The sequence below is a fragment of the Megalops cyprinoides genome, chromosome 10 (assembly GCF_013368585.1).
Source record: "Megalops cyprinoides isolate fMegCyp1 chromosome 10, fMegCyp1.pri, whole genome shotgun sequence".
Classification (NCBI taxonomy): Eukaryota; Metazoa; Chordata; class Actinopteri; order Elopiformes; family Megalopidae; genus Megalops; species Megalops cyprinoides.
Window position 1 is genome coordinate 7,809,730 of NC_050592.1, and position 21,996 is coordinate 7,831,725.

General features: G+C 41.5%; 2 protein-coding genes across 2 annotated transcripts; one reads left to right on the forward strand and one right to left on the reverse strand.

Moving 5' to 3' along the window:
• The first annotated feature begins 5,992 nt into the window (after window positions 1-5,992).
• On the forward strand, window positions 5,993-9,218 carry LOC118784396 (NXPE family member 3-like). Its single transcript, XM_036538629.1, has 6 exons — window positions 5,993-6,253; window positions 6,521-6,942; window positions 7,123-7,193; window positions 7,939-8,142; window positions 8,436-8,773; window positions 8,967-9,218. The coding sequence occupies exons 1-6, from the start codon at window positions 5,993-5,995 to the stop codon at window positions 9,159-9,161; spliced, it is 1,491 nt and encodes a 496-aa protein (XP_036394522.1). The 3' UTR covers window positions 9,162-9,218.
• A 3,953-nt stretch (window positions 9,219-13,171) lies between these two features.
• On the reverse strand, window positions 13,172-18,665 carry LOC118784148 (NXPE family member 3-like). The gene is made up of 7 exons (XM_036538197.1): window positions 18,605-18,665; window positions 16,900-17,271; window positions 16,212-16,633; window positions 15,959-16,029; window positions 14,778-14,981; window positions 13,562-13,899; window positions 13,172-13,368 (listed from the first exon to the last, which is right to left on the reverse strand). The coding sequence occupies exons 2-7, from the start codon at window positions 17,170-17,172 to the stop codon at window positions 13,174-13,176; spliced, it is 1,503 nt and encodes a 500-aa protein (XP_036394090.1). The 5' UTR covers window positions 17,173-17,271; window positions 18,605-18,665; the 3' UTR covers window positions 13,172-13,173.
• Window positions 18,666-21,996: the final 3,331 nt, after the last annotated feature.

The following is a 21,996-nucleotide window of genomic DNA, read 5'->3' on the forward strand; positions in this document are numbered from 1 at the left end:
ACATTAACTTTAACATTAAGCGCCAAAGTTTCAATCGTGACAAATTTAGTGACCATAATATCTGTTATTAACAATAGTTTTCAAGCACATTTGATGCTTGGCCTGCCAAAACTTATGTCTACTTCCTTTATGTCCATTGAGTATCAGTATAGGAAATGAGTCTGAACCAACACTTTCCATACAGGCTAAGCTATACCTGGAAGGTACTTCAGACAGGACAAAAACCTTGTTAGGGCCAGGCTAATGTGAACACAATCCTTGTATCTCCTGGTCTGAACAGATATGTCAGCTCTCTCCAAAAAAAAGCTAATCCTTCTGATCTGTACATTTTAAAAATCATAAGTGAAACTTCATAAGAATGTAGCTTTTCCCTTTAAATGGTATGTCTGTGATGCTAATATGCTTAAAGATATTTAATGTTATTTGCTACGGCCAATAACTCCCTGAGTTGCAATAACCAGAGAAGTAATTCAAAAGCCAAAACATAAGGAAATGCCACGTAATGAATCAGTGGGGGGGCTTTAATAAGGACTAATCAGAAGAAAACACACACAGGGCATACTCGCAGCAGCCTTTCCGGATGCGTTCCAGGCCGACTCCGTCCCACTTCACATTGCACTCCAATGTCGCTCTTTGCACAGTTCCGTTGCTGTCAACTCCCTCGACGCGGTCCGAGTCGGACTCCCGGTGCTTTTTTAGGACTTGCACCGCCTCGCTGGAGTGGATCATGCGCACAGCCACCCCAGCCCACGGCAGCAGGAAACGGACTGAGTAGGACCCGTTCTGGAGGTCTGTCACCTCTCCAAACACGCTGGCCTGGACCACAAAGCAGCAGGGAACACGAAACATGCAGGATATCACAAAGACCATATAAAATTATTATGCATCGGTGATTGAAAAGGAAAACATCACCCACAGTTCACAGCAGGGAATTTGAACAGATGCTCAACAACAACTTTTATCAGCATATCAACTGTCCGATGAGGAAAGAAAGGATTCTTGATTTTCACCATGGCAGTATCAGGGAGGCTTATAAAAGCTACTCAAAGTCTCCTCTAGGGGGCCTCCTCAGATCAGTAAAAGTCCAGCAAACGAAGTCTAGCAAACTTCAACTGAAAACTATTCAGACTGAACTACAGGACTAATGAATCTCATGTGTGCCTTAATGGATGCTTTCAGTGTACAGTATGAGACATCTTTATCAAAAAATGTGATAATCTTGAAAAATTTTTCTATGCTGTAACAGACTACATAAAATTTTGTATAGACTGTGTAAATCATCCAAATGTATTATTCTATAATCTATCTGAATAATGAGCCTTGGGTGGAAAAAAAAAAATAGCACTAAACAAGAAAAAGAGGACTGGCAAAAACTATACTAAACTTTTCTCACATGTAGAGAGTGTGGGCTTGGCTCCTGAATTGTGTTGTGTTGAATTGTGTACCATAAAGTATTTTTTTACAACACTCCAGTCTTGAAGTAATAAAATCACCAATCATTGAACTCATTACAGATTAAATTTAATTAAATTAAAGATTAAGACTCATTCCAGTGTGACCTCTGACTGAGCTCTGTCTTTTGATTATTTGAGCACAAAGGAAGCCAAGCCTCAGCTCAGTCACACCATTTGGGGCTGTGGTGTTTATTTTTGTTTGCCTGAGCCCATCTGCCATTTATTCACAAAAACCCCCATATCAGCGACTTAATTACTTCAAAACTGGTCTGTTTTAATTATTCACTTTATGGCATGACTGACAATATTTTTAAAAAATCAACAATACATACAAAACTCAGCAGCTTAGCCCATACTCTTTGTTTGAGAGAGATGTTTTGTCTTTTTGTAAAAGTAAACCAGTTTGTTGTATGACAGGTTTGGTTGTGACATTCCATGCCTTGACAACGTTTGGATGAAGGGATTTATGAAACCTCTGTCTTAGAAAAGTGTACTGGCTGCACACAGCTTCTTCTCTATGTCCTAATTTTCAAAAACATTTTAGATGTATTCTCGAGAACAGACAATATAGGCGAAGAAGACCTTTGATGTGCAGCAATGGGAAGTAAGTACAAAAAGCATTCTTGCATAGCATATGTATAGACTGTGAATTATGTTAGTTCATTTTATGTTTGTGCTCACAAAGGATTTCTAAAGAGTATGGAACATTTGACACAAAGGTTTAACATCTCTTCCCTGATTTAAACAGATCTGGAATTTTAAGATTTAGAGAAAATGTAAGTTTTTAAATAGCTACTTTATGGCTTTCATCAATAAAAAAGAGAAAACATTCCATTTACAGTTTTGAGGTAGTATTCATTTAGAATTTAGGTGGCATTCATTTTGAATTAACTCACATACATATACAGACGTATACAAAAAGAAAAAAATTACATGAGTGCAACATATGTCTTCAGAGAGCACAAATATGAGGAGTTAAGCCCAGACAAGGAAATGATGTTACCTGGACTGAAGCATTGCTGGGGTTGGAGGCAATGAACCTGAGACAAAAAAGCTGCAATATCCTGTAGAATTTTTAAATAGAATCGCATAGGGTGTATTTTCATTTTTTACAGTTTCAGGAAATAATGCATCCCTGATTCACTGAGTATATGAGGGTGTATACGTTTCTTCCAGTGAGAGACCGCAGCACCTCATAGACTGTAATGGGCATCAAATACGAACTTAATGAGTATTCCACATATTTATGAAATATGAATTTAGTGAATACTTCACATGTTTCATGAATATGAACATTACATGTAATAAAGAGTAGCAGGAGTCTAGGTGAAATTTAAACAGCTGATAAAATTTGTCAAGTCACATGTACATCCAGAAAATTAAACTGTTAAAAAATTAAATCTGTAACCTTGAAGGGTAGGGGTAAGAAAGGGTAATATCAAGATACAGTTGGGACAATATATATTTTTATTTAAATTTAGCTGATTTGGCTAACCAGAAGTTTCCACAACTTTGCCAAGAGGTGAGGCAGCAGGAGACACAGACATAGCATGACCTGAGACATATAATTAGAGTGAGATGTTTTGTTCGACTTTTCTTCTGACTATGCCCCTCAATTGTTGGCTATTGTATAACGCTGTGTCAGGCAGCACAGGCTAGGACTCAGTCGCAGACCCAAAAAACGCGAGGGCAGAGAAACACACGGCAGAATCAAAAACCAGGACACAGGCAGGGTCAAAACCAGAGAGGCAGTCCGAGGGCAAATCCAAAAACGGGAAAGTCAGAACGGGCAGGGTCGGAAAACGGGAGGGCACGATCAGGCGAACAAAGCAAAGTGGCAGGCAAAAAACGGAGTCAAAAACAGGCAGGTCGAAATCACAAAAACAGCGAACAAAGATAACGCGGGGACGAAACAGGCGAAAAACACTGTGACGAACTAGCAAAGACTGCACAGCGAGCAGGGCATATAAAGGGACAGACCGACGAGGGGATGAGATGCAGGTGCGCAGGTAATCAGGCGGAGACAGGGCGGAGAGAAGGGCCGGGCAGAAACACAAGGGAAAAAGGAAAAAAAAACCAAAAGCGCAAGGCTAGGAGGCGGGAGCACTGACACGCTGTGGCAAGAGGTACTATTGTAAATACAGTCAATTGAGACTGGAGTGAGCAGTCCTGACGCATTCCTTTGCAGTGAGGTAAATGTTCTGTCCCATTATTATTTGTGCAAACAGATGACACTGGGCAAAAACATAGTAACTACAATATCACAGTTAACATTAACAATAAACGTTCGTTACTTGTTGGCTAGCTAGCATTCAATATTGGGCTGTGTAAGATGGTAAACATGCTGCTATGATACTTACATAGTGACTGCTGTTAATAGTAACTGGAAAAAAATGTGTCCTTGACGTCAATGATGTTCATCCATGATTTGCAACTTGGAATCTCAGTTTTAGATACCCATGTTACTGTGAGACAAAATTAACTTAACTAATAGATACTCAGCTGTTACCAACTGAGTGGCACCCAAAAATACTCCCACATGGGTGCCCAGCCTTGCCTCTGGTTAACATACAAGCCTGCCTGTGATACACAGCTGATTCAACCAATTACTGTATTAGTGAACCAACATGTGTACTTTCCCATCCCTGATGTCACTTATTGTCTAAAGAGAACTAGGAAACACGCACAATAGTAGCCCTCCAGGAGAATCAGTGGTAAGCCCTGCTCTAAAGCATACATTCAACAGGTGCTTTTGGCTGAAAATGATTGTGCATACATAACAATAACCAAATGCATTAAAGGAACACAGTATAAACAGCATACATGATAATGGCGATGAACTGAATTGTGAGAGACGAGCAGCCCACTTAAATTTTGTGTAATTGTAGTCTACAGGTTTGAGGAGCACCAGAGGTTTTTGTTTGTGATGATCATGATGGTCATTTCTTTCCTGGTGAGTATATCACTTGCATTCAGACTGAATTATCAAAAAACAATCACGCATTTTTATGCAGCACCTTTTAAAACCAAATTATCATAATGCAGTGTATAAAGAGTACAGTATAAAATGATGGCAAGATATACCAGCTGCAAGGAGCAGCTGAAGGTGTATTCAGAGATGCAGCAAGGCAGAAGGAGCATAGAGAATCGAGCTGTGTTGAACAGAAAGTGTAATTTGAGTAAAGAACTACTATTATCGCATAAATCTCACGTTTGTAATGTTTTTATTTATAATGGTTTTGTATTTATATAGGCTATCTATTTATAATGTTACGGTTACTTCCTGGTATACCCTTCTCATTACATTCAGTTAGAGGACGTTCTTATTCAGAGCGATTTATACCGCAACATAACAGAAGTGTACCCACAAGGTCAATGAGCAAGTGTCAACCCGCCCTAACAACGTTCCTAGACCAGTGAGTGTGAGAACCTGAAAACAGCCGAGCAAACTAAAGGAAGTCAAGCACATGCGCCACCATATTACACAGTCGCTCCGTCACTGTATCCGTAACACATCGCTAAAACGCAAATAGAAGTACAATTTTAAACAAGCGGTGGCACCCCTATCTTTAATCGTTTATAATTAAGCTTCTGAAACCCACAACTTTGGGTTTGGGATTTGATTTTTTTTAACTATACGAATGTGAAACAGTAGCCTACGCTACGAAAAAAAGTAGAGCGGAAGGTGACACGGACGTTTTTCTCTGGTCTACCCGGTGATGACTTTTGGTATGATATCTTTAAGAGCTCTTCCAACAGCATCGAATGAGTAGGCTACTGTTTAAATAACTGACTGAAGATGAGACTAATGTAAACTAGTGTAAGACAGTTACATATATACATATATATATATATATATATATATATATATATATATATATATATATATATGTATGTATGTATGTATATAAACACTGTGGTTGCTTCTGTGGGTTGTAAATTCTTCCATGCAACAGTTGTAGTTGAAAAGTCTGAGCTCACCCACCCAGTGTCTGGCTCACTTACCATCTTCCACTGCAAACTGAAAACTCACCTCTTCAAAATACATCTTGGTTCAGCTAACGCCAAAGTCTGAATATTCCACCGCACACTGAATGTTCATGCTATGTCCTGAAACACATTTGCTACATCTTCAAACTTTCTCTTGCAACTACAAAGGCACTTTGTAGAATATGACACAGAATTTGACCATTACTTTTGCATTGTGACATGACTTACTATCATCTCCGCCCTTAACCTAACCTTCTTGCTTACACTTTTGTAAGTCGCTCTGGAGTCCACTAAATGTGAATTTTAATGTAAATGAGCCACACATCATAGATTCAGCCTCATCACAGTATCCATAAACGTTCTAGATCCCTTGAGACTTGTGCAGAGTGGATTGCAAATAATAACATAAATATGTTTTCCCTGTATGATGATAACAGGGGATCTGGTACTGGATAGAAGATGACTGGCACTACAAAATTTCCCTGCCTACTCATGCCAACAAACACATAATTTCTAATGGTCCACAAACCATTCCCATGAACAAAACCATGCCCGATATTGGTATTGCCCCCCAGGAGTGGCGCCAGATGCTGGATGCTCTCCGCTGGGCTGGTCCAAGCCAACCAGTTAAAAATCTGTCCATGAGCACAAGTCCATCCAACACATATTTCTACATTCCTGGGCTGCAGAAGAGTTACCAAGTAGGGGAGGAACTGTACGTCACAGTGGTTGCAAGAGATTACCAACAGAACCCTAAGCAGTATGGAGGTGACTTCTTCCAAGCCAAACTCTTCTCATCCACACTCAAGGTACTCTTTGTTTCTTCAATAAGTGTGCAATATATGTGCTTGCCACTTTCTTTTCATTTAAGTGTCAATCTTCTCTTCATCCTCTGTTATTGCTTCATTGCCTGTACTGTTGCATTGATTACTGAGGAAAATATGAAATGGGGAAAAAAAACATCTTTATTTCAACATTTTCTCTTTTGGTCGACTTCTAAACATCTTCCATGTTATATTGCCTTATGCATGTTCATATCACGCATGTTTCGTGTTCCCTGCTGCTTTGCGGCCCAGGCCAGCGTGTTTGGAGAGGTGACAGACCTCCAGAACGGGTCCTACTCGGTTCGTTTCCTGCTGCCGTGGGCTGGGGAGGCATGGGTGGCTGTGCGCATGATCCACTCCAGCGAGGCGGTGCAAGTCCTAAAAAAGCACCGGGAGTCTGACTCGGACCGCGTCTTCTTCGGCGGCACCTTTGTGGGAGTTGACAGTAACGGAACTGTGCAAACACAGACAATGGAGTGCAATGCGAAGTGGGACGGGGCCGGCCTGGAACGCATCCGGAAAGGCAACTGCTGCTGCGAGTATCAGGACCCCAGAACAGGGGAGGTGTGGCTGTGCAAGACGCCCAAAACTTTGCCCTGCGATGCCCTGGTGTATCACCATATGGGGGGCTACAGGAAACAACTTACTCCTTTGGAAGCAAAACTCATGCAAACGTGAGAAAAAAGTGTGTGTGTGTGTGTGTGGTTGGGGGGGCTTGGGGGTGGGAGCTGAGAAACTGGAAGAGTGAGGAAGTATGAAGCAGTTGGAAGAAGAAGGAAAAGGGAATTGTAATGGGGGTGGGGGTAGGGGGGATTTATCAGACATAAATTACACTTATCCACTCTCTTCCACAGGAAACTGACTAATATTTGGATCAAAGGGAAAGAGAGCAAAATTATAATCCTCCCCTCCAATAAAACTGTAGGTCTGTATGCTGATCATTATACACTGATAATTTCTTTGTCTGTCAATTTATCTTGCCTGTGGATGCCTTTGTGCCAGTCTTGCAATGCTCCCATCTGCAGATTCTGAGCAAAGGGGTGTGTCAACCAGTTATGTTAATCTAAACACCTTTCACAGTACTGTTGTAGTAAACATCAGGGAAGGGTGTAGGTGCAATAAGAATAATAATTTTTTACTCTATAACTATGAAGACACTCTAGACACAATTCACCAGATGTTAAAAATATGCCTGTAATCACATAATATTGAAGGACTGGAGCAGCTGGAGTCTGCAGCTGCTGACTTGTACACTTGTACACATAACATGGCTATGCAAGGGGTTTGGACAAAATGTGAATATATGGTTTGGGATGAGTAAAACAGGTTTTATTAATATATCATGAGACTCTAAGTTGGTCCAAACTCACCAAAAGTTAGATTTTAATTTGTTAATTAAATAATTCAATACATGAATAAATAAATAAATGACAAAAAAGCATTCTGGTGTTACCCAAATGGCTGTGTACATATGCACTCGAATAGTTACTATTCTCATGCTGCCAAGATCCACTTTTCAACAGCTTTTTGTGTGTGACCAACGTCCAACGGTCAGATGAGGACATTGTCCCAAGATAAGCAAGGCAAGATCATATCATCCAATGAGATGACGGCAGCTGGTAGCTAGACAGTGGTAATAACTATTATTTTCTTCTTCTTTTCACTTTCAGGTGCAACAGAAAAATGCAGACGTGGTCTGCAAACACCAGTTCCGGCAGGGTTCTACATGAGAGATGTGTGGACCTCTCTTGTGTGTGCCAGTAGCCACTATAACAGTCTGACAGTTGCAAAGTGTTTGAAAGACAGACAGATCTACATGATGGGGGACTCCACCATGAGACAGTGGTTCCATTATCTGGAAAAAGCTGTGCCCAGTAAGACATCCACATCACTGCTATTGTGAGGGTCTACAGGACAAGCCCTATAGGTAGTTTAATAGGAATGAGGGCAAGATGAGTAGAACTCTAAGAGATTTTGTCAGGTTTAAAGCTTTAAATAGTTTCATGGCAGTGGCTTAATGGCTCAATGGCTTAATGGATAAATGGCTCGGGGGGTGGAAGGGGGCAGAGTACAATGGCCTGATCAGTGTCTAAGGTACAGTATAAGGTCTGATGATTCTCCATTCTCTGCCTCACATCTGTAGTGTTGACTTTCCCCCTCTCACCAGCCATGAAAAGCTTGAACCTCCACAGCCAGGAACAGGCAGGCCCCCTCATGGCTGTGGATGTGGGGAATAACATAGTCCTCCGCTGGAGGGCCCACGGCCCACCCTTGCGCAGTCGTAAATCTCCAATGGCTGACCTGCATTACATCAGCAATGAGATCGATGACCTGGCTGGTGGGCCCCGCACTGTCATTGTCTTCAACCTGTGGGCACATTTCACTACCTTCCCGCTGGAGTTCTACGCTCGCCGTGTGGCAAGGATCCGCCAATCTGTCCTGGCACTGCTGAAGCGGGCACCTGAAACCATTGTCATCATCAAGTCTGCCAACACCAGTTACAAGGTAGTGGGCCCCTGTATGTACCTTTGGGCCTTGCCCTGACCTCTTGGGATGCTTAGAGTTTGTCCACTTCCCTTTATCTATCCTGTAACCAATTTTGTGTAAATCTCTCTTTCTGCGCTGATCCCTACCACAGGCTCCAGCTGTGAATTGGTGAGTGCTACCTTGTAAAAGCCTCTTTTTCCCGTTTTGTCAGGATGTGATTGGCAGTGACTGGCTCGCCTGGCAGCTGGACACACTGTTGAGGACAGCCTTCCAAGGGATTAATGTGGCATTCATAGACGTCTGGCAAATGACCTCCTGCCACTACAGCCCTGATGCCATCCACCCCAACCCAACCATCATCCGAAATGAGATTGATATAGTGCTTTCATTCGTCTGCCCTGTCTGACTGTCTTTTCCCCTTTGTGTCCATCAGTTCTTCCTAATGGCAAAAATCCCCATCTAGCCGAGTGCTACACAACGCTGGTGCTGGAGGACTGTAGTTCCTGCAGGCCTTTATTCTATTCAGGCACATAACAAACTGATTAAGCATACCATTGTCATGATTTAAATGGCATGACTATCTTAAAGACAGTTGGAAAATCTGTTGAAATAAGGCCCTCTAAGACCAATGCTCCTTGATGTCTTATTAGAAAACTCAGGTCATCTTATTCTTGTAATGTTACTTTTTCTTTTATTTTATGTCAGTTTGCTTTTGCATGTAATATGACTGTTTTGCTAATGTCTTGAAAAAAGTCAGTGATGTTTTGGGATAATGGGCACCGTGGAATGAATCCAGATTTCTTAACTTATAATCACAGTAGACATGCTTCATATGCAAATAGCACTTTGTTTCAGATTCAATAAAAATGATTTAATAGAATGTGCTTTTTTACATTTTGTTGATAAGACTACTCACATCCACATAAGTCCAGCAGGTACCTTAATTTCACCCTTAAACAAATAAATAAACAGTAGTGATCTCATACTGTACATACATATAACTGTAATATATTCTCTGCACTTGCTGCTTACTGCACTTCTGGTTAGATGCTAACTGCATTTCGTTGCCTTGTACTTGTTACATGTGTAATGACAATAAAGTTGAATCTAATCTAATCTAATCTTCTCGCCGGAATACGCCCCCTCAATCGGACTGAGTGGCAAAACATCCTGCAACATGGCTGCCTTTAGTAGTGGAAACTGCGAAGCCGGGAGTAAAACAAACAATTATCTGCTTAAATTCAAGGCAGTCGGACTCGACAGTGATCCTTGCAACCTACCGAAGAACTAGTGGTCCATGGACATTTACATGTGGCCAGGAATCGGGTTTCCTGACATTTATATGTAGCCTACCTGATTTCGACGCCGGGGAAATACACAAAGCAAAGCCTGAAGGCATACAAAAGCTGGGACATTCTAAAACGCTTAACGTGGCTTTCCAAAACTGCGATCAATGATCACCAAATTTCTCTCAGATGTCAGAAACACTTCCTCCTGTCAAAAAATCAAAACCGAAATCCTAGGAGTATCGTTGTTATCTCAGCGTTTTTCTCCCCATTGACACCTGTTACAAGGAAAACGCTTACCATGGCTTAATATCCCAAAACAGCGATCACCAATGATCAACACATTTGTCTGACATCTGTCTTTCATTTAAGACGGCAGTCCTTTTCTTTAAAGTGCATGCCTTACGTTACGCTACATTCATTTTGCAGACATACTTATTCACGCGATTTTCAGCACAACAGAACATAAGTGTATCCATTCAAGTTGAATGAGCAACAGTGTCAGATCGGGCTAACAGCAGTCCCAGACCAGTGAATGTGAGGATAACACTATTCAGGCCCTATCCTAAGTTAACTTGTGCAACCTGACTAGACAAGGGAAACCAAGTATACTACCATACATCACATCACTACATCAACAGAACCCGAGCCCATAGCAATACCACACATAAAATAAATATCAAGTATTGCAAGTAGCAGGTTTTAGGGGCAGGGATTGAGGTGGAAATGAGAGGCAGGCTGAAGAGGAGGGTCTTCAGTCTGCATCAGAAGATGGCCAGTGATTCCTCTGCCCTGTCCCGTGCGGGGAGTTCATTCCACCACTGAGGGACCAATGCAGACAGGATTAGTTTTTGAGAGGAGCAACCCTGATGAGATGGGACAGTCAGCTGCCCCATGGTTGCGGGGCGTAGTGATGTTGGTGGATACAAAATATTTGTGGCAACAGATGCAACATATGCATTTTAGGTATTAATTCACTTAAAGTCCTAATTTGAAGATTTAAGATTCTGAGTTTGTGGAAGTCCTTTCCAATCAATCCCCAGTTGCCAAATCACAAGTACAAGTGCAACATTATAGTAAACATTCTTTTTTTTTCCTTAGGTGACACCATGGATCCCTCCAGTACACTTCCTGCCAGGGCACAGGCATAAACTCACACGCAGACCAGGTGTAATCAGGTTCCAGGAGACTTTATTGGAAAGGGAAATCATTGGGCAGGTTCGCAATGGCAGAATAGGCAGGGTCAAAACCAGACAGGCAGGGAGAACAGACAACCAAGGCAGGGCAGCGGGCAGGGACGAAGTTGGAAGTCAGGCGAAAGGCAGCTCAGGAATCACACGAATGATTAATCAGGCAGTTACAAAACAGGTAGGCACTTGTTATAATTTGGCACCAAGACAGAGGCAAGCAGGGTAGACCAGAGCCATGTAGAGAGACATGGCTCTGGGGTAGAGAAAGACAGGGCTACCAAAGAGATGGAATGCAGGTGGGCAGGTGGAGATGATCAGGAAATGAGGTGGGTTAGGACAGGGCAGAGAGCGGGGCAGGGCTGGAACACATGGGATCCGTAAAGAAAAGCACATGGATGACACTGACTGACAGGGAGAAACACAAAAACAACAGCTAGGGAGCTGAAGTGCTGACACTTCCAGTACATCTCAGGCGACTTCAGCTGTTGAACAAGTTGAAATCTATACTGATATGCAGTCCTCAGGATCTCACAATTGGCACCTCTGAAAACAAGAACAGTTTATTCTCAAATGCTTCCCCGTGATACACCTTTGAATTGTGAGCTATGAAATAAAAGAGCCTCTTTCCATTTTTAAGATGGCTGTTTTGTGTTAAGTTGCCTACAAGTGTTGATGTTTAAATGGTGTTGTGCATGCACTTGCTTGTACTTGCTTCACCAGTTCTGTCAGAGTTACTCATATAACTTGGGTCCCTCCCTCTGGCTAATTGCCTCTGCTAAATGAATGTAATGTAGTTTTGTGAAATTAGATAAGTTAAATAGTTGCTGTTGCTATGGTCACTGATCTTACCCCTATTGTAAGTAGCAAATTACCTCGTCTCCTGAGGCAGCAGTGGATACAATGTGTAAGGAGGCAACATGGCAAGTTTGCCTTGTATGTAGGTTGAATATACGATATACAATTACTCACAGACTACATCAATCATGACAGCGATTTGTTTTAAAACTGTTTTTAGTCACAAGTATCTTCACATCTGTTTGTGTTTCTTCTTTTTCTTGTTATTATTATCATTATTATTGCCAATTGACGTTGATATTTACAGACAACAAACTGAGTCAAAGCGTCATTTAAGGAAAATATGATTTACAACTCAAGAGGCTGGGTAGACAGTACACTTATAGATAGTACACCACCATGTATTGAAGAACATGTGCTGTCATTTTTAATGGTTCATGAACAGTCTTTTTACATGAATTTCCTTTGTGGTGTAGGCCTATGCACAGTGCACTCAGTTAATGGTCACAAACCTGTGTAGTAGGATTGGCGTTTTACTGCCATTTTCAAACAGGTTTTCCTGCTCATTAAAGATGAATTGGCACCTGCACCTTATATGTAGATGAAGCCGGGCTAGTATAAACGTGTAATTTGTGTACCTGCCAGACTGTGAATAAGAAAAGGTGAAAAGAGAAAATAGAGGTGTACAGCTTTATTAAACTACACAGGAAACAATAAAAAAGTACCATCTGCATATGTGATCGTGTATCTATGACGTGAATATGATTCGACGTATTTGTGCAGTGCTATCAGACCTTCATTACAAACCGATGTCCATTGTCCAAAAACTTTATAAATTCTTCCTCATGACATTAGCAAAAGAATACAAGTTACAAGAAAAAATACACTGTCATAAAATAAGAGAGACAGGAACAACAAAGAGCATTGGTCTCAGAGGACCTCATTTCCACAGGTTTTCCAGCTGTCCTTAAGCTACTCATGCCATTTAAATCAAGACAATGGTATGCTTAATTAGTTTGTTATGTGCCTGGATAGAATAAAAGCCTGCAGGAACTACAGTCCTCCAGCACCAGGGTTGTGTAGCACTCGGCTAGATGGGGATTTTTGCCATTAGGAAGAACTGATGGACACAAAGGGGAAAAGACAGTCAGACAGGGCAGACGAATGAAAGCACTATATCAATCTCATTTCGGATGATGGTTGGGTTGGGGTGGATGGCATCAGGGCTGTAGTGGCAGGAGGTCATTTGCCAGACGTCTATGAATGCCACATTAATCCCTTGGAAGGCTGTCCTCAACAGTGTGTCCAGCTGCCAGGCGAGCCAGTCACTGCCAATCACATCCTGACAAAACGGGAAAAAGAGGCTTTTACAAGGTAGCACTCACCAATTCACAGCTGGAGCCTGTGGTGGGGATCAGCGCAGAAAGAGGGATTTACACAAAATTGGTTACAGGATAGATAAAGGGAAGTGGACAAACTCTAAGCATCCCAAGAGGTCAGGGCAAGGCCCAAAGGTACATACAGGGGCCCACTACCTTGTAACTGGTGTTGGCAGACTTGATGATGACAATGGTTTCAGGTGCCCGCTTCAGCAGTGCCAGGACAGATTGGCGGATCCTTGCCACACGGCGAGCGTAGAACTCCAGCGGGAAGGTAGTGAAATGTGCCCACAGGTTTAAGACAATGACAGTGCGGGGCCCACCAGCCAGGTCATCGATCTCATTGCTGATGTAATGCAGGTCAGCCATTGGAGATTTACGACTGCGCAAGGGTGGGCCGTGGGCCCTCCAGCGGAGGACTATGTTATTCCCCACATCCACAGCCATGAGGGGGCCTGCCTGTTCCTGGCTGTGGAGGTTCAAGCTTTTCATGGCTGGTGAGAGGGGGAAAGTCAACACTACAGATGTGAGGCAGAGAATAGAGCAGTGGTAGATTTAGATTTAGCATTCTTTACTGTCTACTTAGTATCAGGAAAGTCAAATGGCTTTAACTAATTCAATTAATAAAAATGGCTATCTCCTGGCAAATAAGCACAATATTCTCAAATCCCGTTTTCTAGAAAATAGTAAGCATCAGAAACCGCAACTCTCTGACTGCCTTGATATTGCTGTTGACTGCAGTGTAGTCTCTGTGGAGTCCATTGCGTCTATTAAAAGGGTCTACTAGTTATTCCCAAAAAAAGCTCCAAAGTTTTGCACTACTTCTGCACCAATTACAACACCCAGCTCCTGTCCCAGGACCTGGTCTTCTCCTATCTGGACTAATGCATCTCCCTCCTAGCTGGTCTCCCTGCCAATGCAATCTGGCCCCTGTACACTGCTGGTCTCAGCTGGTCTACATTTACATTTACATTTATTTATTTAGCAGACGCTTTTATCCAAAGCGACGCCTACAATGTCCATAAATATTGCCACGTCTCACTTTTCCTAGTCTCACCTCGTTAGCTACTGGTAATGATTCACATACATTTCAAAACGCTGGTGACACTTTGTAGGGAGTGGCTACCTTACATTTACAAACAATCATCAGACCTTATACTGTACCTTAGACACTAATCAGGCCATTGTACTCTGCCCCCCCCTCCAAGCCATTAAGCCATTAAGCCATTAAGCCACTGCCATGAAACTATTTAACCTGTAAACCTGACAAAATCTCTTACAGAGCTCTACTCATCTTGCCCTCATTCCTATTAAACTACCTATAAGGCTTGTCCTGTAGACCCTCACAATAGCAGTGATGTGGATGTCTTACTGGGTACAGCTTTTTCTAGATAATGGAACCACTGTCTCATGGTGGAGTCCCCCATCATGTAGATCTGTCTGTCTTGCAAACACTTTGCAATTGCCAAACTGTTATAGTGGCTACTGGCACACACAAGAGAGGTCCACACATCTCTCATGTAGAACCCTGCCGGAACTGGTGTTTGCAGACCACGTCTGCATTTTTCTGTTGCACCTGAAAGTGAAAAGAAGAAAAGAATAGTTATTACCACTGTCTAGCAACCAGCTGCCGTCATCTCATTGGATGATATGATCTTGCCTTGCTTATCTTGGGACAATGTCCTCATCTGACCTTTGGACGTTGGTCACATACAAAAGGCTGTTAGATGGAGAAAAGCCAACATCTTGGCAGCATGAGAATAGTAACTACTTTATAAAAGTGCATATGTACACAGCCATTTGGGTAACACCAGAATGCTTTTTTGTCATTTATTTATGTATTGAATTATTTAATTAACAAATTAAAATCTAACTTTTGGTGAGTTTGGACATTTACATTTATCAGACGCTTTTATCCAAAGCGACTTACATAGGTTACAGTTCTTTACAATGTTATCCATTTATACAGCTGGATATTTTTACTGAGGCAATTGTGGGTTAAGTACTTTGCCCAAGGGTACAGCAGCAGTGTCCCAGTGGGGATTGAACCGGCAACCTTTCGGTTACGAGTGCTGCTCCTTAACCACTATGCTACACTGCCGCCCAACACTGCCGTTTGGACCAACTTAGAGTCTCATGATATATTAATACAACCTGTTTTACTCATCCCAAACCATATATTCACATTTTGTCCAAACCCCTTGCATAGCCATGTTAAAAACAAGTGTACAAGTCAGCAGCTGCAGACTCCAGCTGCTCCAGTCCTTCAATATTATGAGATTACAGGCATATTTTTAACATCTGGTGAATTGTGTCTAGAGTGTCTTCATAGTTATAGAGTAAAAAATTATTATTCTTATTGCACCTACACCCTTCCCTGATGTTTACTACAACAGTACTGTGAAAGGTGTTTAGATTAACATAACTGGTTGACACACCCCTTTGCTCAGAATCTGCAGATGGGAGCATTGCAAGACTGGCACAAAGGCATCCACAGGCAAGATAAATTGACAGACAAAGAAATGATCAGTGTATAATGATCAGCATACAGACCTACAGTTTTATTGGAGGGGAGGATTATAATTTTGCTCTCTTTCCCTTTGATCCAAATATTAGTCAGTTTCCTGTGGAAGAGAGTGGATAAGTGTAATTTATGTCTGATAAATCCCCCCTACCCCCACCCCCATTACAATTCCCTTTTCCTTCCTCTTCCAACTGCTTCATACTTCCTCACTCTTCCAGTTTCTCAGCTCCCACCCCCAAGCCCCCCCAACCACACACACACACACACACACTTTTTTCTCACGTTTGCATGAGTTTTGCTTCCAAAGGAGTAAGTTGTTTCCTGTACCCCCCCATATGGTGATACACCAGGGCATCGCAAGGCAAAGTTTTAGGCGTCTTGCACAGCCACACCTCCCCTGTTCTGGGGTCCTGATACTCGCAGCAGCAGTTGCCTTTCCGGATGCGTTCCAGGCCGGCCCCGTCCCACTTCGCATTGCACTCCATTGTCTGTGTTTGCACAGTTCCGTTACTGTCAACTCCCACAAAGGTGCCGCCGAAGAAGACGCGGTCCGAGTCAGACTCCCGGTGCTTTTTTAGGACTTGCACCGCCTCGCTGGAGTGGATCATGCGCACAGCCACCCATGCCTCCCCAGCCCACGGCAGCAGGAAACGGACCGAGTAGGACCCGTTCTGGAGGTCTGTCACCTCTCCAAACACGCTGGCCTGGGCCGCAAAGCAGCAGGGAACACGAAACATGCGTGATATGAACATGCATAAGGCAATATAACATGGAAGATGTTTAGAAGTCGACCAAAAGAGACAATGTTGAAATAAAGATGTTTTTTTTCCCATTTCATATTTTCCTCAGTAATCAATGCAACAGTACAGGCAATGAAGCAATAACAGAGCATGAAGAGAAGATTGACACTAAAGTGAAAAGAATGTGGCAAGCACGTATATTGCACACCTATTAAAGAAACAAAGAGTACCTTGAGTGTAGATGAGAAGAGTTTGGCTTGGAAGAAGTCACCTCCATACTGCTTAGGGTTCTGTTGGTAATCTCTTGCAACCACTGTGACGTACAGTTCCTCCCCTACTTGGTAACTCTTCTGCAGCCCAGGAATGTAGAAATATGTGTTGGGTGGACTTGTGCTCATGGACAGATTTTTAACTGGTTGACTTGGACCAGCCCAGCGGAGAGCATCCAGCATCTGGCGCCACTCGTGGGGGGCAATACCAATATCGGGCATGGTTTTGTTCATGGGAATGGTTTGTGGACCATTAGAAATGATGTGTTTGTTGGCATGAGAAGGCAGGGAAATTTTGTAGTGCCAGTCATCTTCTATCCAGTACCACACCCTCTATTATCATAATACATGGAAAACAACATTTACAATGTGGAAATATGAAAATGCAAAGCTACGCTATTTTAAGTCGATATACTCTGCACCTGTCACAAGGGGTCTAGAATGTTTATGGATGCTGTAATAAGGCCTTCATGATGATGATTCTGGGTGAACTTCAGTTACAAAGACGAAAAGCCGGAATTGATCAGATGCACTACCATGAGTGTTCATTATTGTTTTAACCCATTAGCAGTAGCATTTGCACCTGTGCTGGTAGTAACAGTACCAGTAGCCTGTCAGTCATGTTCTAATGAGTTTGGGGTTGTAACATTTTGTGTTCCGGCTAATGGTCTGGACCAGGTGGCTAGTGTTTTGGACCACTAAGTATTTAGAGACACTTTTGGACTGTTGAGGACAGATTTCACAAGATTTCATAACAGCTGACTGATCAATTATTTCAGCCATGGTCAGCAGTTTAGGGAGCTAGTTTTGATGATGCTGATTTTCTAAGTGACACTAATGCTTTTAAGCACACTCAACAATTGGATAATTGTAACAATTATAAAACAATTGAGATGCAGATTTGCACATTTGCAACACACTGGAAATATGAAGGATATCTGGCAAACTATTACTAACAAGAGCTAGTATTCATGATAAGTGTAATATTGTGCCAAGTACCTTGATGAGAGTATGTGAAAATAGTAGTAGATTGCTTCTAGATTGAATTATTTTGTCTTTTGCACAGAGCTTGTCTGTGGGAAAGAGAACTCAAAACACTTAACGAGACTCCAGAATGGGAAAGAGCATGGAGTAACATCTCCTCTATGCATTTAGGCCACCAAGACATCCATTTCAAACTCACGCTAAAGGCCATACACCACAGTTTCCAAACAAAACTAGACAACAGTGGGGCGGCAGTGTGGCATAGTGGTTATGGAGCAGGACTTGTAACCAAACGGTTGGCCATTCGATTCCCCACTGGGGCACCACTGCTGTACCCTTGGGCAAGGCACCTAACCCACAATTACCTCACTTGAAAGTGACTGCACAGGCTGAGGGGAAAGGTGGTACAGAACAGGAAAAGCATCTTTTCTTAGGGAGACACTTTTGTCTTATGGCACAGTTTTTGCATTAAAACAAAATACCCTTCCCTTGGCTTGGAGTCAGAAGCTGTGTAGTTCTCTGCTATAATTACATTCACGGTTTCTGTTTGCTCTATCACTCTTCTACTTTGCCACATCCTGCACTTTATCCTTTTCTCTCAGTTAACCTCGTTGCTGCAGCTTGCACCTATACACTCTATTCACTGCTCTGTAACCTTATATGGTAAAGTAAATGTACTCACCAGGAAAGAAATTATCAAAATGATCACCACAATTAAAAACCTCTGGTGCTCTTCACGCCTGTAGACTATAATTACACAAAATGGTTGTCATTTTTTATGCATGCTGTTTGTAATATCACTTATAATACTCTGTCCCTCTACATTGTTTGGAAAATGTAAATCATGTATTTCCTTACATATTTATATTTACATGTATTCATTTGGCAGACGCTTTCATCCAAAGCTACTTACAGGTGAGGTACAATTCAACACAAGTGAAAAACCATAAAGAGTCAACAATATTAGAAATACTGCAGGACGAAGTTCTAAAGGTTGGCCAGGCAGGTATGAACTAGCAGGTGAAGCTAACGAGTATGTTAAACCATTACAACCAAACTATTACATTTTTTTCTTTACTCAAACTGTAACTGTTTGCCAGCAAAAGAGCCTCACCTTACCACACAGACACCATGTGTATTCCTATATCATATGTGTAAGAATGTGGCAACTAAAAAAACTCACTCTGGTAATAATTGGGTTACAGTCTCAGAGACATGAACATCACTTTAAATGGAGATTCCCACTGAACAGTAGCAAGTCGTATTCCAGTTATAGTGGGGAAAATAGTTTCAGATTTTCAAAATATGAAACAACGGTGTACTACGTACGACTTTGTAATATTTAGTAATTGCTGGTAAAGTTTTGGAGGCATTACCATTGCTGTGCTGGCAAAGTGTATACCCTGCAGCAGGACTATATTCCACAGTAAGGTTGAAATGATCCCTGAAATGGCACTGACAACTTAGAACTGTCACATTTCCCCACATTAACAATCTGATCCTAGAGGTACGATTCCAAATTATCAATGCCTAATACTTTTGTCACTCTAACATCTAAATGTTAGATGTCACATCCATCTAAATGGATATGCATGCATAACAATAATTATATAAAATAAACAATAGGAATAGCACCTTTTACACAAATTATTGTTTTCAGCCCAAATGGCTTTCCAAATCAGATCAATGTATGTCACAACAGAAGGTGGTTTCTCTCTAGCATGTATATAGGCTCTTTTGCTCTCTCCTACTATGGCAACTAGAAGATAAGACCCAGTGTCTGCAAAATTACGGACCATATTGTCATAATATAACAAAGCTGCAGCACTGTTCTTACGATATTGTCACACCTAGTGTCAAGAGAAAAACACTTCCATTTACTCTACACAATGGCATTCCATGTACTTGGCAAACCAGTGTTTGTCTAAACAAGCTTAAACCAAATGCTAACAAAATTTACATGCACACATTCTATGCTCACAAAATTTTTTTTTTTCACTTACCTCCCATTGCTGCAAATCTAGAATTCAGGCGTTAACTTCCTGCATCAGGTGTATATCCAAATATTGTTCTTCTATGCAAAATTAGAAGACTATTGCCAGCTCTCATCTTATCTAACTGAAACCAATGGCATTGCTATACGTGTCCTGACACTGGAGAGTCATAAACACGCAGTTACAGTGCTTTGCATCCTTGTTTGTGTTGTAGAATATTTAACCCTTCACACCTTAATGTTAAGGAATTAGGAAAAAAGGAATTAGACAAATAATTTAGATTTTAGATAGACCTATTAATAACAAATCATCCCGTGATGCAAAACTGTCATGGTTTGTTATATATTGGAGCTATTTTACATCAGGAGCAAAGGGCAGTCACTGAATGATAACAAGATCTTTTATGGACTTTTATGGACCTATTAGCTGGAAATAAAACAGACATTTGTGTGTTACATTTTGAAAAAAAAAAAAATGTAGCCAAACATGAATCAATATTTGGAAAGATGCTGCACAGCAATAATGTCGTTTTTTTCCCCTAATTGGTTGATATTCTTTATTTCTGTTTTACGATTCATGTAAAATGTGTGATTTTGTGCTAGTGATGAGTTAATTTTCTGGAGTATTGTTTTAGAGCCTTTTTTTGTTTAATAAGTGTATTTTTGTTGTATAAAACTGTGTGGCAGTCTCAAGGACTGTGCTGCTCCAGGTGACACATCCATCCACACTATGGGATGTGTTACAATAGCCTACATAACAAAACAACTAAAAAAAAAAAACGAGTGCATAAACCCAAGCAAAGCAGCACACAGCAAATCGACACATACCTTTCCAACAATAGAGGAGCAGGTACCGAAAGGGGCGGATATCCCGGAAACAGACGTTCAGGTAGGGTTTACCTGGGTCACACTGGGAGCTTGTTATATATGCTAATTGATCACCAGGAAACTAAACAGAAACAGGTGCGAAAAGGGTGGATGACGCTACCCGGCTACAATAGTAAAACAGTAGATTGTCATCCTGCTATTGCCTATTTCTGCATTTTTTTTCATGCTGCGGGTGGCTATATTGTGGTGTTTTGACTAGATGCGAATAATTCCCTACCTTACCTTTTCCACGTGTTTGTGCGTCATGGCCATAATATGAAATAGGAATATCTGGGGCAGATTGCCAGGTCACCACTTAAAATTGGTCTGGTGGTAGGTTTAATGAAATTCTTTCATTTAACCATGCAATAGCCTCTGAAAGGCTAAATAACAACACAAGACTACTGTTTCAAAATCAAATAATACATTTATTTCACAGCAGTGGTGAAGCCAATATTAAAAGAGAGGCCAAAAAACGAATAAGTGCACACGGGACCAGTGTGTCCGCACCCGGCGCCATGAGGGGGCAAGAGTCCCCTTAGTTGTATCCCCCCCCCATCACCTCATCACCTCATCACCTATCACCTTTGTGTTAAAAAGCTATAGACAATGTGGTGACAATGCAACATAAGAACGTAACAGATTCTTAATCTATGGACGAGACAGCCAGCTCAGTGCACTCTATATTGAAAATTGTCTAAGGCATTGTAAAAGCTACACATTTTCTGTCTTGCTGGCTTATTGGGAATAGTGGAGAAGATTCTAAATCAATATGGAGTCTCCTTCATAATCTGCATACCATACCTGTCCCAGCTGCACTTGCTGTTCTCCACGTACATCTAACAACATGTTGGATCTTCATACATCTCAATGAGCATGTGCTCTTGTTCCTGCTTTACACTATATGCATATAAAAATGCATATAAATATGACAAAACAATCAATACCGTTAATTTACCTAAACAGGGTAGACAGCAGATTACCTAATTTAACTATCATGCAGAAATTTATCATTGATAAGGATGTTTAACTGGATGTGGTTTTCCATGTGGGACCATTCTATGCTTAGGCTTTTCCAGGCAGATATACCCTAGAAACTTACAGCTAGTTTTGACCAAAATCCACTCCTGCATTTTTTTTTTTTGTTTTTTTAGCAATGCAGACTAAGACTTGTCTTCTGTGAATTCAAAATCTGTACCATCTGGAAGGTGTTG

Coding starts and splice junctions, on each gene's coding strand:
- LOC118784396 (XM_036538629.1), top strand. CDS start 5,993: ATGCCCGATATTGGTATTGCCCCCCAGGAGTGGCGCCAGATGCTGGAT. Junction 6,943..7,122: donor GAAGCAAAACTCATGCAAAC/GTGAGAAAAAAG, acceptor TCTCTTCCACAG/GAAACTGACTAATATTTGGA. Junction 7,194..7,938: donor CCCCTCCAATAAAACTGTAG/GTCTGTATGCTG, acceptor TTTCACTTTCAG/GTGCAACAGAAAAATGCAGA.
- LOC118784148 (XM_036538197.1), bottom strand. CDS start 17,172: ATGAACAAAACCATGCCCGATATTGGTATTGCCCCCCACGAGTGGCGC. Junction 16,634..16,899: donor TCTTCTCATCTACACTCAAG/GTACTCTTTGTT, acceptor TTTGCGGCCCAG/GCCAGCGTGTTTGGAGAGGT. Junction 16,030..16,211: donor GAAGCAAAACTCATGCAAAC/GTGAGAAAAAAG, acceptor TCTCTTCCACAG/GAAACTGACTAATATTTGGA.